The sequence below is a fragment of the Rousettus aegyptiacus genome, unplaced genomic scaffold (genome assembly GCF_014176215.1).
Source record: "Rousettus aegyptiacus isolate mRouAeg1 unplaced genomic scaffold, mRouAeg1.p scaffold_m13_p_1, whole genome shotgun sequence".
NCBI classification, from domain to species: domain Eukaryota; kingdom Metazoa; phylum Chordata; class Mammalia; order Chiroptera; family Pteropodidae; genus Rousettus; species Rousettus aegyptiacus.
Genome location: NW_023416284.1, coordinates 79,667,901 through 79,682,403, shown reverse-complemented (window position 1 = coordinate 79,682,403; position 14,503 = coordinate 79,667,901). Strand labels below are relative to the sequence as shown.

Below are 14,503 nucleotides of genomic sequence, written 5' to 3'. Positions count from 1 at the left end.
AAAAAGAAAAGATACATTATAAGTTCATATTCATAGTCAAACTTAAATTCAGGACTACAGAGTTTTTAATTATCCTCCTCTGTCTTCTCTCTTTCCAGTTCTTGAGTCATAAACATACTTACTCATTTGCTTTATCATCAATTTAGTCAAATAACAATACCAATACTAGCATCACAAAATGATTACTGAAAACAGTTTAAGGTTTTTTGTCGTTGTTTTGAAGGGATATTCTACTAGGCACATGTGGTCAAATTACTGTGTTTGAAAGGTACTTGAAATGTCTCAGAGTGGCAATGCCAACATCTAGAAACATAGGTTTGCTTTTTTTACATTTTACTTGATTTGGGGGATTGCTCCTTAAATTTAATTTTCTCTTAATTATGTAAAATAATTATATGTATTTCTAAACAGTATTTCTAAAAAATAGATATTCAAAAAAGTCTAGTTTCTATCCCTATCCTTTATATACTATTCTATCACTCTCTCCTCAGGTAATTAATTTTTTTTATTCCATTATTGTTTTAAGTATAAGGAAATACATCCAAATATATCCATATACATCCACATATATATATATATATATATATATGTAGACACAATGCATAAATGCGTGCATACATATGCATAAGTATACATATGTTCTTTTCTTCTTTAGTTCTTGCCCTCTCCCTCAGGACCCAACTTCAAATAGTATCCTTTTACTCCCGGTTAATATTTATAAGGCAACAAGTGAAGATATTCTTTATAAGGTAACAAGTGAAGATATTCTACTCTTCATCGACCCTCCTCTTGTCTTCCATTTTTTGATACACTGTCTCCATACTGTTAGAACACAGAGCTATGATGTTATACTGTTGCCCCTATAACCATAGTTTAGTCATAGTTTATATGTAAATATATATTTAATGATTACCAACTGTCAGGTAAAAGTCTCTCTAATTATTTTGGTTGTCTGAAACTCATTCTGTTGATTATATGATAGATTCCTCAGGAAAGCCTCATGTGAACAATATTCCTAGAGTTCTTGCATGACCCTAACAGGTTATCAGTGCTCCATATACCTGGAGGTATACTGTGTATACATATATTTTATTACATGGTATATGAGACAGACTTTTCCTGATATTTAATGGTCTGACAGTTACTTTACTAATCTAACTAAAAATGAGAGATCAGGATGTTAAGTAAAACTCCAGTTTGTCCTACCTTATAAGGGATTTTCTCTTGATCAATTCAATTCACATTTAAATTCACCAACACGATGCCTACCAACTCCTATAATTACTGTACTTACTTAAAAACTTTTTTTGCCTTTAATTTTAATCATCCATTTTTTTCCTATTTGCCTAAAATCTACTTTTTCTTTTTAAGCTCAAACATCACCCCCTTTATGAAACTCTTCCTCTCAGCTCTGTTGAGAGTCGTTTCTGGAGTTGTTTCCTTCTCTGACATCTCAAGTACTTTGTGCTTATTTTATCATAATAATTCCACCATTAAAATTCTTTGTTTATATGTCTTTCTTCTCCCTAGACTGTAAATATCCTAGAGGTAGAGACTGTTTCTTATTTATTTTTACATATCTAGTTATGACAGAGAGCTCGGGATCCATTCTCCTCTTCTGTCTTCCTAGCAACACCCAAATATTATTTGGAGTGATAAATGTGCCTACAACAGAGACTGCTAGCTGTTTCCCACCTGCCCTCCTTTTTGCTACATGAAATGCAGATGTCATGGTTGGAGCTCTCAAAGCTACCCTGTAAGCATAAGGATAAGAGCAACACCTCAGAGAGGTACAAGGAAAATTCAGGGAAAAAGCTGATTCAGGCAAAAAGTAGAGCAGCATATCAGTCCTGGGCTTTGGGTATTGTGAGAGAAAAATAAGAACTTATTAAGGCAACTATTTTTCAGTTACGTTACTAGTAACTAAACACATTCCTTACACATATACCTGGTACTCAATAACTACCAAATAAGGCAATCAAAGAATGAAGTTTGCCAAAAATGAAATAAGGAGCTTGTACAGGACCATATGCTCCATAGCAATCACTTTATAAATGCTGACTAACATCTGTCTCTCCTCTGTTCCACTGAGAGAGGCCATGACATCTTCTCTATGGCCAGAAAGTCACTGGTGCAGAAGACAATGCCTCCACCCAGTGACACCACTAGACTGATACTCAAGGAAAGGGCCCTACTGGAATCTCTGTTTATAACATTCACTGAAATCAAGGAAATAAAAGATTTGTATATAGTTGGAAGGAAAACAGTCAACTGTTCAGAAATACTTGCAAACACAGAAAGAGAGCTTAAAATATTATAACAGAATTTCAATAATTTAAGTAACGCTGCCACCATGTGGTACTTAATCCCTTCTTTTAGAAATAAAATGTTAAAAAGATGACTTGCTACGTGTGTTAACTTTTTAAAATATATAAGCTATAAACAACTTTAGTTTTAAATATTAGCCAGTTTTTATTTTCTTTATTTTTTTAAATTAATTATTTTATTTAACAAATCCCTCCCAGTCCATTCCTGTCTCCACTCCCCACATGCTATGCCTTCTGCCTGGAATGCTTTTCCAGACTCTCCTTATTCTGGTGTCTAAATGCCCTGATCCTTTATATTTATTTATTTAAATTAGTTTCAAGTATACATTACATTGGTTAGACATATATATCTATAGTTTATAAAATGATCCCCCACTTGCTCCCTACCTCCCTTGGCCCTCCACTTAGCTATCATATTAATGGTAGCTGCATCCTCTCTGCCGTGCTCCCCAGCCCCGTGACCAACTATCAACAACTAATTTGTACTTCTTTAACCCTTCACTCCATTCTCCCAGTCCCCCGACCACCCTCCCCTCTGTCCGTCATAGCCAGTTTTTCATAAAGCGAACTACGTTTAAATGCTATAGAGAAGACAAAATGACAAAGAAGAACTGATACCTCTGCTTCACTATTCCTCTCTGTCCAACAATGCAATTCTGGGTGAAGACCACTTGTAGTAATAATTAGAGGTTATTATTGTTTGGACCAAGATAGAAAAGAATTGTAAATAATATAGATATCCTTTTAACTCTAAAGTTTTTAAAATGCTTTCAGTTTTTCTCTTCCAATCTGAGGGGAAATGTTAGAATATAACATACTGAAAAGTATATGTAGGAAAGCTTCCATGCTACACTTAACCCTCAGAAAGACCAACTGGGGAGGTTATTATGTGAAAAGACTGGATAAGGTATATGTTGAGAATAGGAGTTATATTACATTTAGTTGAAAATAATGGCTCAAACTTAGCTGACAAAGTATTTTTGAGTCCTTCAGAGACCATTCTTCCATGACAATATAAGAATGCCTTGCTTCATGAAGGATGGGTCTATGTCTGTCTTATTCACAAATATAGCACTGCTTCCTGACATTTCTCACACAAAATAAGGGCTTAAGACATTTAAATAAGCTTATATTATCATACCCAGTGTGAAGTCTTATTCTTTAGGAAATATATTCCTCAGATAATGCTTACACTATTTGCTTAGCAAATTCCTATTTCCCTTAGATAATAAAAAAATTGAACTAAAATTCATAAAAATATTGCAAATTACGAATTATTACATTTTTATTTGATTGTACTTGTGACCATTTGTCTCTTAATATTAACAGTTACCAATATATGTCTACTATCTATAAACCAGGGATTTTTAAAATATCATTTAATTTTCACAAAATCTCTGCGATATATACTATTGTTCCTATTTTTAAAATAAGAAAACTAAAACTCAGTAAAGCAAGTAATCATAACCAGCAAGAGGAATGCCAGGATTTGAAGTCAGATACGTCAAGCTCCAAGGCCCATGTTCTTTATACTCTTCAACACAGCCTCCTCTCCAAAAGGATCTCAGAGGGCTTAACAATACAGAATATAGATACAATTGTACACACAGAAGACTGGTTCAGGGACTCTCCTGCAGATACCAAAATCCAAGGATGCTCAAGTCCCTTACATAAAATGGCATAGTATTTGCATATAAACAAAGTACATCCTCCTATATATTTTATATTTTAAGGTAATCTCTAGATTACCTTAACACAATGTAAATGCTTTATAAATAGTTGTTATACTGTATTATTTAGAGAATAATGACAAGAAAAAAAAGTCTGTACGTGTTCAGTACAGACACAACTATTATAAGCCTAACTACATAATACATGTCAGCAATGTTAACATTTTTCCCTTGAATATGTACAATCTGCAGATGTAGAATCTGCAGATATGGGGGGCAGACTGTCATTCCTGTCCTCTCAGACACGTGCTCTTGGCAACTATCTTCCATCCCAGTTAAAAGGAGTATTGGCTTCAACAAGAAGTGAGTTCTTGAATATGACATACTCAACAGCATATATGTAACACTTCTTTCATCTTCCATTAAAGACTCAGTTTCACTTGTATAGCCCTTTCACAGAAACCATCTGTATTATTTAAAAAACACTGAAATAAGTATAATGACACTTGTGTTCTGGGGAAAATTCAGCCACTAATTAGCTGTATGACTTTTCACACATTACTTTCCATCTCTGGGCTCAGTTTCTATGAAGTGAAGGAGTTGGATTAGAGAATCCACCTTAATTCCAAAATTCTATGCTCATTTTAATATAAAGTAGATATTTAAAGGTATATTTACAAAATCTTTAATAGAAACTATTCAGTTTTCAAATTAACCAGACTAGCAAAAAAAAAAAAAAAAATGACTTATGAAAATGACGACTTATGACATCTGAACATCAGAAAACCCAAGTTTTAGTCTAGGTTCTGCTACTTGTTCTTCTGAATCACAGTAAGCACCTACAGTGCATCGGACATCGTTTTAGGCATTTTGAATAAAACAGAAAATAAGAAAGATAAGTCCCTATTCTCATTGTGCCTATATTCTAATGAAGGAAGACATATAATAAACAAGTCAATAACAAGAAAACTATCAAGTAAGGAAGAATTCTAAGATGGCTCCCAAGATCCCCAACCCTAGAGTATGCACACTTTCTCTGTTATTCAAGCAAACCCTAATCTAGTTGTTGCTGTGAAGATATTCTGCAGATATATTTAAGGTTCCAAATCAGTTGACTTTAAGAAGGGGAGATTATCCTCAGTGGGCCTCACAAAATCAGGTAAGTCCTAAGAGGAACTGGATTCTTCTTGGCAAGCATGAGAGGATTCCATGTGACAGAGACACCATTAATGGCTTTGAAGATGGAACAGGTTATGTGGCAAGGAATGTGGCCTTTAGGAGATTAGAGGGGCCCCAGGCTGACAGCAAGCAAGGAAATGGGAACTTCCTTCGACATAGCAAAGAACTGAACCTGCCATAATCACATGAATTAGAAAGAGAACTCAGAGCCCCACCTTGATTTTAGCTTTGGGAGACCCTGAGCAGAGAACACAGCCCGACTTTATTCTCACTGCTTTATCCTACTTTAGTCTCACTAAGAAATTGGTAATAATCTTTATATAGCATAAGGGAATAGTCTCTGGATAATTTAGAGTGTACCACATTATTATTATTCTACAATAATAGTGATGAAGATAACTAACAACTATTCCTAGGTCCCAAATAATATTCTAAGATACACATGTGTGCACGCACAAACACCCATCTTTAATCTTCACAATAACCCTGAGCAGTAGGTATTATGCAGATTTGAGTAACAGTCTGCCGAACTCAGAAATAGTATCTAATGCTGCAGCTCTGTCCCTCAATCTTTAGTACCCTATACCATGGGCACTGTAGTTTTAAACAGTTTATAAGAAGGTTTTCTCCTTTTGGCAGGTTTACACTTCCTATTTGGTTGGAGTCTCATTTGAAAATAGAACCCAGCTTACACAGAAGCACAAAATTATGTAACACCATTTACTACCTATCCAACAATAGCTTGGGATGTTACTGTTTAATGCACAGTGAACCAGTTATATATGTATCAACAACAGTAACATGAAACAGGATAGCAGGTTGGTATCAGAATTGCTGGAACACAGCATGCACAGTGGGATGGCAGATGGTGAAGCTAGAAAAGTAGGGGCCGGGTCATAGAAGGATGCTTAGATGCTATCCTGTAGTGAAATAATGTCAGAGCACTCTGGCAGCTAGGTAAAGATTAGATTTGATTGGGTTGAAAAAGCAGGCACACAAATCAGAAGGGATAGAGATTTATGAGGTAATATCTAGAAAACTTGGACACTAAATATGGGTCCTAAAAGGTAGAGAATAGCCAAGGATGATTTTCAGGTTTTAACTTGAGTGCATTGGGTGGGGCGCTAATAGCCCAACTGAGAAAAAATATATATATAGAAAATGGGTCTGGAAAACCTAGACTCATCAGTCTTTAAAATATTTTTTTTCACTATATCTCACTGTGTAGATGAAAACAAACAAACAAACAAAAAAGATTGATAAACATTAAATACCTCAGAATAGACAACAGAACTTGAGCAAGCCACCTGTTTCCTAGTCTTGTGCTCATTCCATTAATGGTAATGACTCTTAATCAGTTTTAATTAATCAATTTTATGCACACATGAATAGAAATCAGAAAGTTTAAAACTAGAGGATTTCCCTTCTGTATATTAACACAATAAAAGAGCAGTATTTTTATAAAATACATTTTAAATACTCACTTCAAATTCTTTCACAAAATAACGAGTTTCACCTTGAATGACTGGTCTGTGATCTAAAAGCCTTGAATGAATTTCTCCAAGATCTGTAAAGACAAAATGAAATTCAAGGTTAAGCCACGCTAAATGGCATAATCTCTAGCTTGTTTTACTTTTCCCATTTTCCATGAATATGAAGATTAAAATCTAGTTTAGACTATGAATTAAGAGGAAATCTCATCTACTGCCAGTAAATTTATATAAGTACCTTTGAGAGCAATTTGGTATTATCTAATAAAGCTGAAGACATGTATACTTAGCAACTTCATGCCTATCTATGTGCTCTAGAAAAACTTCCCACAAATGAAAGAGATAAATGTTTACTATAGCATGGATATAATGGAAAAGGAAAAAGAGAAGAACCTAAACATACTCATACAATGGAATAGTATAAATCAGCAAGTAAAATGAATACAGTAGAGCTACATTTATTTACATGGATAAATCTCACAAGCATAATGTTGAACAAAAAGTTTCAGAAAAATAAAGCTATTTAACATAAACTTTAAGATATGCAAAATGACACCCTTTGAGATACATACAGAAACAATAAAACTATAAAGAAATGCATATGAATAATAAACACCAAATTCAAGACAGTGGTTACCTTTAGAGGAGGGAGAGCAATGCAACTGAGCAAGATACACAGCGATCTTTTAATGTGTATTTATTAAGATGGGTGGAGAGTGTTCATTATAAGTTGCTATACTTTTCGATAGGTCTAAAAGAGTCATAATTAAAGAAAAAAGTTCTGGATTTTAACTGTTTTCAGTGAGTCATTCTACCCCCAAAGTCTACCACGGAATATCTTGCTTTTATCATCATTTTCACATTGCTCTAATATATCCATAGTCTTTGGAAACAAGTGACATCATTTTATTTATAACACTCTGTTTTCAGTATGGTATTTCCATTTACAAAATACACTAATTCTCGATTGCTGAAAATGTCAAACCCTAGAAAATGTAGCATTCCTACACATGATGCTAACATCGTTCTCAAACAGTTGTTAGCCAAAGATTCATCTGATGAATCTAATTTATGTATACATTTCTGTTACATTTGGATGAAAGACAAGTTCTGTTTAGAACTAATTCCAAGAACAGTTTTTATATTTTATTTTCACATTGAAAACCAGTCAGATTTGCTTCAGCCTCAAAGAATATCTTTATGTAAAATTAAATTAACACTGGCAGTGAGCTACACCTTTTTTTTTTTTTCTAAATGAGAAATAGGTTAAGAGATAAACTTCAAAATTCCTAGAGAAATTAAATCTCCAAATAAGAACATGTACTGTTCACTCTTTGGTATAGTCTGTTCTTCAAATTTCTTATTTTTGCAAACATGCGATGGGGCAAATTTCAATTCTCTATTTTAAGGAGTTTTATTAGGATACATCTTGGGAAGTATGCTAAGTAAAAAATATAAACAGAAATACTACTTTTGCTTAAATATTTCAATGGTTCATTACCCAGAACAGTTCTCTAAGAAGATAATAGGAATTCGTTCTTCAAAAAGTCTATGCTTAGTTAAATTTGGGAAACATTAGATAAAATCAAGTTAGATTCTTTCTCCTCTGATTTTCTTGGACCCTAGAATACGCGGACACAATTTATGAATGCTGAAGTGAGAGCTATATACTATGCAGAAATTTAGAGACCTTATTTGACAAGAGAATCTATTTGCAAAGAATATCTATTCATACCTCATTGAACACCAGCATCTTTGAAACCAACTGGTAAGAGGCTAAAGTCTAAGCCTCTTTAGAAGCCACATAAGGTCCTCCCCGGTCTGGCTCCAGCTTCATCTCTCCATGTCAGCAATTCTGAACTACTCGCAGTTTTCCAAACACACCATGCTGTCTCATGCATCCTTGCCACAGTTCGCACTATTGTCACCACCTAGACCTTTCCTCAACTCCTTAATCCCAGCTCTTCCTTCAAAACTGTTCAGACATCACATTTCCTCAAAATATTCATTCATTTTATCCCTATTTTTTGCTCCCCAACACCCAGGCCATATACCTACATTATATTACTTACTATATTGTCCTGAAATTCTCTCTCTCCTCCAGTGACCAAATTATTTATAATATCCACAGTGGCTATACAAGTTAACATATATTTTTCTACATGACTAAGAAGCCACTGAGTTTTGTTGATCTGAGATCTGTTTATGTGGCCTTATAGAATGAGAATTTACTTAGCCTTTGAAGAGATCATTCGATTCTGTTTAGAAATGAATAATGATCACTTTTACAACCTCACCTGTGCTCCAGAATTTAAGATAGTAAAGATTTGGGGAGAAAAACAAATTTTGAAATACACATAACCACAGAAATTAAGCCACTAACTAGTTTTGTTATAACATTATAACAACAAAACAAGCACATTATAATAATTCAGAGTTTGTAGGAGTCCCAAAGAGTACAAATATATTCTCTACAAATAATGTAAATATAAGCTACAGATTTTCACTTAAGTCCAGCCCTAGCTTTGCAACATGCAAATGATTCTTTTGTTGTTTGATATACGAAAGGTATAATCTTTTGTTTTCCAAAAGTTCATACTCTAACGTATGTGAGAGTTATACAAATATACCATCACATAAAAGATAGAGATAAGTACTTTAATGGAAGATGGATATGCTATGTGACTACAGAACAAGGAGGAACACAGTAAATTGCAGATCTTTCATTATCTAATGAAAGCAGTTTTTCCTCTGACCCTGAATTTGGAGGCCTTTAATGTAATATGTGAATTTATGCACCTCTCAAGGAATAATTTAGTGCATAGCAATTTTTTCCTGATAATGCCCACTGCATTACCATATAGATGTTATTCTTTCTCACTACTTCTCAAATTCACCCCCTCTTTCTATTCCTGCACGTCTCACTTGGACTACATCAACAGTTAGTCACAGCTCTCTATGACCCACTCCAGAGTCGATTCTCATGATCTGCAGTGGTAATGTTTATGAAGTTGCCTCAAATACAAAACTACTGAATACTAACTACTGTTCCTAAAGGAAATACAGGGTGAGGTTCCTGCAAGCCTCTGGTCACGTTTTGGTCAACCAAAACACTATTTGTTTCAAATAGGTTTGTTTATTAAGATCCTGGTAAAGCATATGAGTCCTAGTATTGAAAATCTGCTCTTCCAATAATACTTTTTCCCATGTAACAATTAGCAGTTCTTCTACAGCTTCCTGATCTGCAGAACCTGCTTCACCTGCAAGTCTAACATTTTTCACACTGTACCACCTTTGACTGTGCCAGCCAGCACTAGCCCAGAAAAGTTTAACATTTTCCTGACCCTTGTTAACTGACCATAGATTTCTTTGGCTTTCAGCTTCACAATGGTGCTATCTACCATGCTTTCTCTATCAGTCATTATCTCACAAATTTAAGAGTTTTTCCATTGCTTCATCACACTATTAATGTTATCCTGGCACTTTCCAGAGTGGCCCCACAGATTAGTAAATTTCCTTCTTTTTTCTGGATTGTTGATTAACATCGAACATAGCAAACAGCATTATAACTCATGTCCAAAAGTAACTTCTCTGACCCGGGTATTTTCTCTATAAGGCACATCGCGGCCTTCTTGTGCTTATGGATTTTTCAGCACTACATCTGAGGACCATTTTAAACAGTAAAATCACCAATAAAAAGCACAGACGTATGAAAAGCATGGCATTAAATAGAAAGCAAAAAGGAAACTTGTATGGGAGCCAAAAAAAAAAAAAAACCAGTGTTGCCCTGTTCAATCTCATCTATGAATGTGCACATAGGGCAACTCAAAATTTTCTCCACTCTGCATATGCGGAAATGACTGTGAAAGCACCACCAATGTTGATTTTGAATTATAAATTTATCTTAGCAAGCAGGCAAATACACAAATATGCAACCCGCAAGATGAGGACTACTATATGCTTGAGTGTTCTACTTAAAATACAAATTTTACCATGTGATTCTCACACTTAGAATTGTTGGATAATTTCCTGCCATTGAAGAAAAAGTCCAATCTCCTTAAAAAGGCAAGAAGTCCTCTATGGCCTGGTTTCCACCAAATTCCGCCTTTCTCAGAGTAACACTGTACCAATATGTATAGTTTCCCAAACATGCCATGCTGTTTCAGGTCTCCATGCTGTTCCAAAGTAAGTCCAAACCATTCCTGCCCTCTTTTCTTAACTGCTAATACTTTATTCCTCAAGATTCAGGTCAGACACTCCAACCTCCAGGAAGCCCCTCCTGTGTCCCAGTCCCCACCTCCTAACACCCACCATAGGTCAGAAACCCTCAGATACTCAGGGTGTAGTACTGAAATCATTTATCTATGTTTTCCTTTCACTAGACCCTGGCAATAAAATTTAACAAATATCTATCTGTTCACAATTGATGGTCTTCAAATAGGGAACTAAAAATAGATTTTCAGCATGAAAAGAATCAATGTGTCCATTAAAAAAGCCAAGGAGGTTCTAGACATATTTTCAGTTACAACTCAATTTTTGATTAACTTGAAAAACCTCCCTTGAATTCTTTTTTTTTTTTAAGTACTACATCAAAGTCAAAAACTGTACATCAAAGGAGACAATCGACAGTGAAAAGGCAACCCATGGAATGTGAGAAAATATATGCAGATCATATATCTGAAAAGGAGTTAACATCCAGAATATATAAAGAACTCCTACAACTCAACAACGATAAAAACAAACTATCTGATTTAAAAATGGACTTGAATAGACATTTCTCCAAAGAAGCTAAACAGATGGCCAATAAGCAAGTAAATAGATGCCGAACATCGCTATTCATTAGAGAACTACAATGCAAAACTATAAGATACTACCTCATACCCATTAGGAGGGCCACTACTAAAGAAATAGAAAACAATGAGTATAAGTAAGGATATGGAGAAACTGGAACTCTTATGCCTTGATAGTGAGAATGTAAAATCGTGCAGCCTCAATGGAACACAGTATGGTGATTACGCAAAAAATTAAAACATATAATTATCTTTGATCTAGCAACTCCAGTTCTGAGTATAAACTCAGAAAAAAAATGAAAGCAGGTAATCAATAGTTATTTGCATAACCATATTAATTGCAACATTATTCACAATAACCAAAAGGTGGAAGCAACATGAGTGTTCATCCACAGATGAATGGACACACAAAATGTAGTCACACACACACACACACACACACACATACACTAGAAAGTTAGCTTTAAAAAAGAAATTCTGACACATGCTGCAACATGGATAATTTGAGGGCATTATGTTAAGTGGATTAAGCCAATCACAAAAAGATAAACCAGTATGATTACACCTTATATAAAAAGTAAAGTACTTAGAGTAGTCCCATTCAGAGACAGAATGAATGGTGGTTGCCAGAGGCTGAGGGGAGGAGAGAATGGGAAGTTAGTGTTTAATGGGTACAGAACTTCAGTTTGAGAAGATGAAAAAGTTATGGAGATGGTAGTGACCGTGGCACAACAATGTGAGGGTACTAATGCCACTTAACTATACATTTAAAAATGGTTAAGAAAAAATTTTGTTACACATATAATTTTTTAAATTTTAAGTAGTTTACTAAGAATGCACATACAAACAATTATAATTTAGCCCTAAATCCCATGCACCACTCCCACGTCCTAATTAGATCTGAGAGACAACCTCAAGTCTAGAAATTGCGATGGCCAGCTGTGTGGGTCTGCCTACATTCCTGACAGATACTATTAAAATTAAATAAGCAGCAACCAAGGACACAGTTCCCTTGGTGGTGCTGAAGGACTGTGGAATCCTACAAGGGCGTCAACACTGCACTGAGTTGCGGCTGACAGGGTAAGGATGGAGTTAAGAAAGGATAGCGATGAGAAAGTGCACTAACTGGCAAAGACCTTGCTGAAGGAAACAGGGTTGTTGTGAGCTTTGAGGATCAAACTAAATCCAGTTTCTGTAAGACTACAGTTGTAACTAGGTCGTAACCTTCTCCCAGCTCAAAGCAGACAGGACACATGTACACCTGCACAAAGTGTACATTTAGTGTTAACACGCTTCCATGTTATTTCATTCACTCCTTTCATAACCCGGGAGCAGACAGGGTCAGTGGGTAAAGCGAACGACCTAAAGTCACACAACTCCTAAGTGAAATGCCTGGTGGTGCAGACCTTCCCGACTCTCAATCTCCGTGCTCTTTGCATTACGAGTCGGCCGTGAGGCCGTGTCCACAGAGGCTCCGAGCCCATGGGTCCCCAGTTTGGGCCCAAAGTTCACGTCTGCGGGTTTTTGTTTTGTTTTGTTTTGTTTCAGGAAGTAAGAGGAATTGAGTTAGCTGGTAATTACTAGGGAGTACCTGGTGCAGAGAAATAGACGGGTACCGGTCACGACTCCCCAACCCCCACAAACGCGAGGCCACGGGACGCGGGGAACAGCCGGTGCCCCAGACCCCCAGGTTAGAGGGCGCCGCCTGGGGGAGGCGGAGTTGCACTGGGATCCACAAGGGCGATAACCCTAGAACTCCGTACCCTTGATAATGAGGTGAGCTGGCGAGCCCGCAGTCCCTAGCGAGTCCCTCTTTTTGTCGCCGCCGCCCGGGGTGGCCTCACACCCCACAGCCGTCTCTGACCCTCCGCCACTCATTCCGACCAGCTCCGCCCCCCGCAGCTGCGGTGCGCCTGCGTGAACTTGCTCTGTCCTCTTTCCAGGCGCGGGGTTTGGTGTCATCAAAGGGCGTTGAAGAAGCTGAGTCTATCCAGAAGGCGGTTCCGGTAAGGCCCCTGTAGTGTAGTAAGGGATGTGAACTCGTTGAAGCCGATGCCGCCATGCTGGATTGGGGCATATGCCGCTGGAAGGTGCCTTAAAGCTAAATTCTGTTATTCCTCCTTAAACTTGCTGTAATTTATTGTGGTTTAGAGAGGCTGGGGGAAAAGGGATACAGTCTCCAAATAATGTTAATAATAGTAGCATAATTATATTATCTATGTTATTACCTGCCAGTACTTCATAAAGTATTTTGACATGCATTGCCACATTTGGGCCATAGCAACTGGAAGTTTTATTATTTCTTTCTAACAAATGAAGAAACAGGGTTAGAGGTTAAATAGCTTGCCCAGATCGCGTATCAGACTCAATTGTGCCCACGTGAAGAAAAAAGGTCTGTTCTTGTCTTTTATATTTACAAAATCTCAAACAATTTTTATGTGGGCTAAGATAAATGCATGTAATTATTGAAAGGATCATGTCAGTGCTGAGCTGATCGAGAAGGGAAGGTTTCAGTAGTGAGAAGCCCAGTGGAGAATTCACTAGGGGCCAACATGAGAATGAAAAAGCAGGCACCAACTTTATTGCGCAGAGCACGCTTCTGCTGCTTCTCCTCTTTCGCTCCCCAGGGGACCACATGGGCTCCACATATATAAGAGTACAATAATAGCATTCTGCCACACATGTGTGATACAATAAGCTGAATTATGTTTACATATGTTAGGCTCAGGCACCCTACCATGCTAATGTAACATTCTAAATCCAGGGGCCTACTATGAGCTGGGAACCTGGACCACAGCCAGAACTGGGACCAGCCTGGCCTGAGACCCACAGACCAGCTTGCTAGACTACTTTTAATTGTTCTTGTCATGAAGAGACAACTATGGAGCTGCCATATATCGAACTGCTACCAATAGGTAAACTCCATAAAGTTCATGTGTTCTCAGAGAGTCTTCATGCCTGTTCAAAGGACAAACACTGCACAGTGGCTCCTCTACCTCCAAGGTTCGTCTAGGGGTTCTTTCTAAGATTTATCTCTTAACGACCCC

At 36.7% G+C, this 14,503-nt stretch overlaps 1 protein-coding gene across 2 annotated transcripts in view; it reads right to left on the bottom strand.

Moving 5' to 3' along the window:
- The window catches only part of BLOC1S5 (biogenesis of lysosomal organelles complex 1 subunit 5), a 46,733-nt gene extending 33,340 nt beyond the window's left edge, over positions 1-13,393 (bottom strand). The window contains exons 1-2 of one of the 2 annotated variants that reach the window (XM_036237264.1): positions 13,220-13,393; positions 6,661-6,743 (exon numbers count right to left, since the gene is read on the bottom strand). In XM_036237264.1, coding sequence (XP_036093157.1) covers positions 6,661-6,743; positions 13,220-13,334 — 198 coding nt within the window. In that variant the 5' untranslated portion in view covers positions 13,335-13,393. The remainder of the gene's footprint in view (positions 1-6,660; positions 6,744-13,219) is intronic. The other variant, XM_016138247.2, reaches the window with a different exon arrangement.
- Between the last annotated feature and the right edge of the window lie 1,110 nt (positions 13,394-14,503).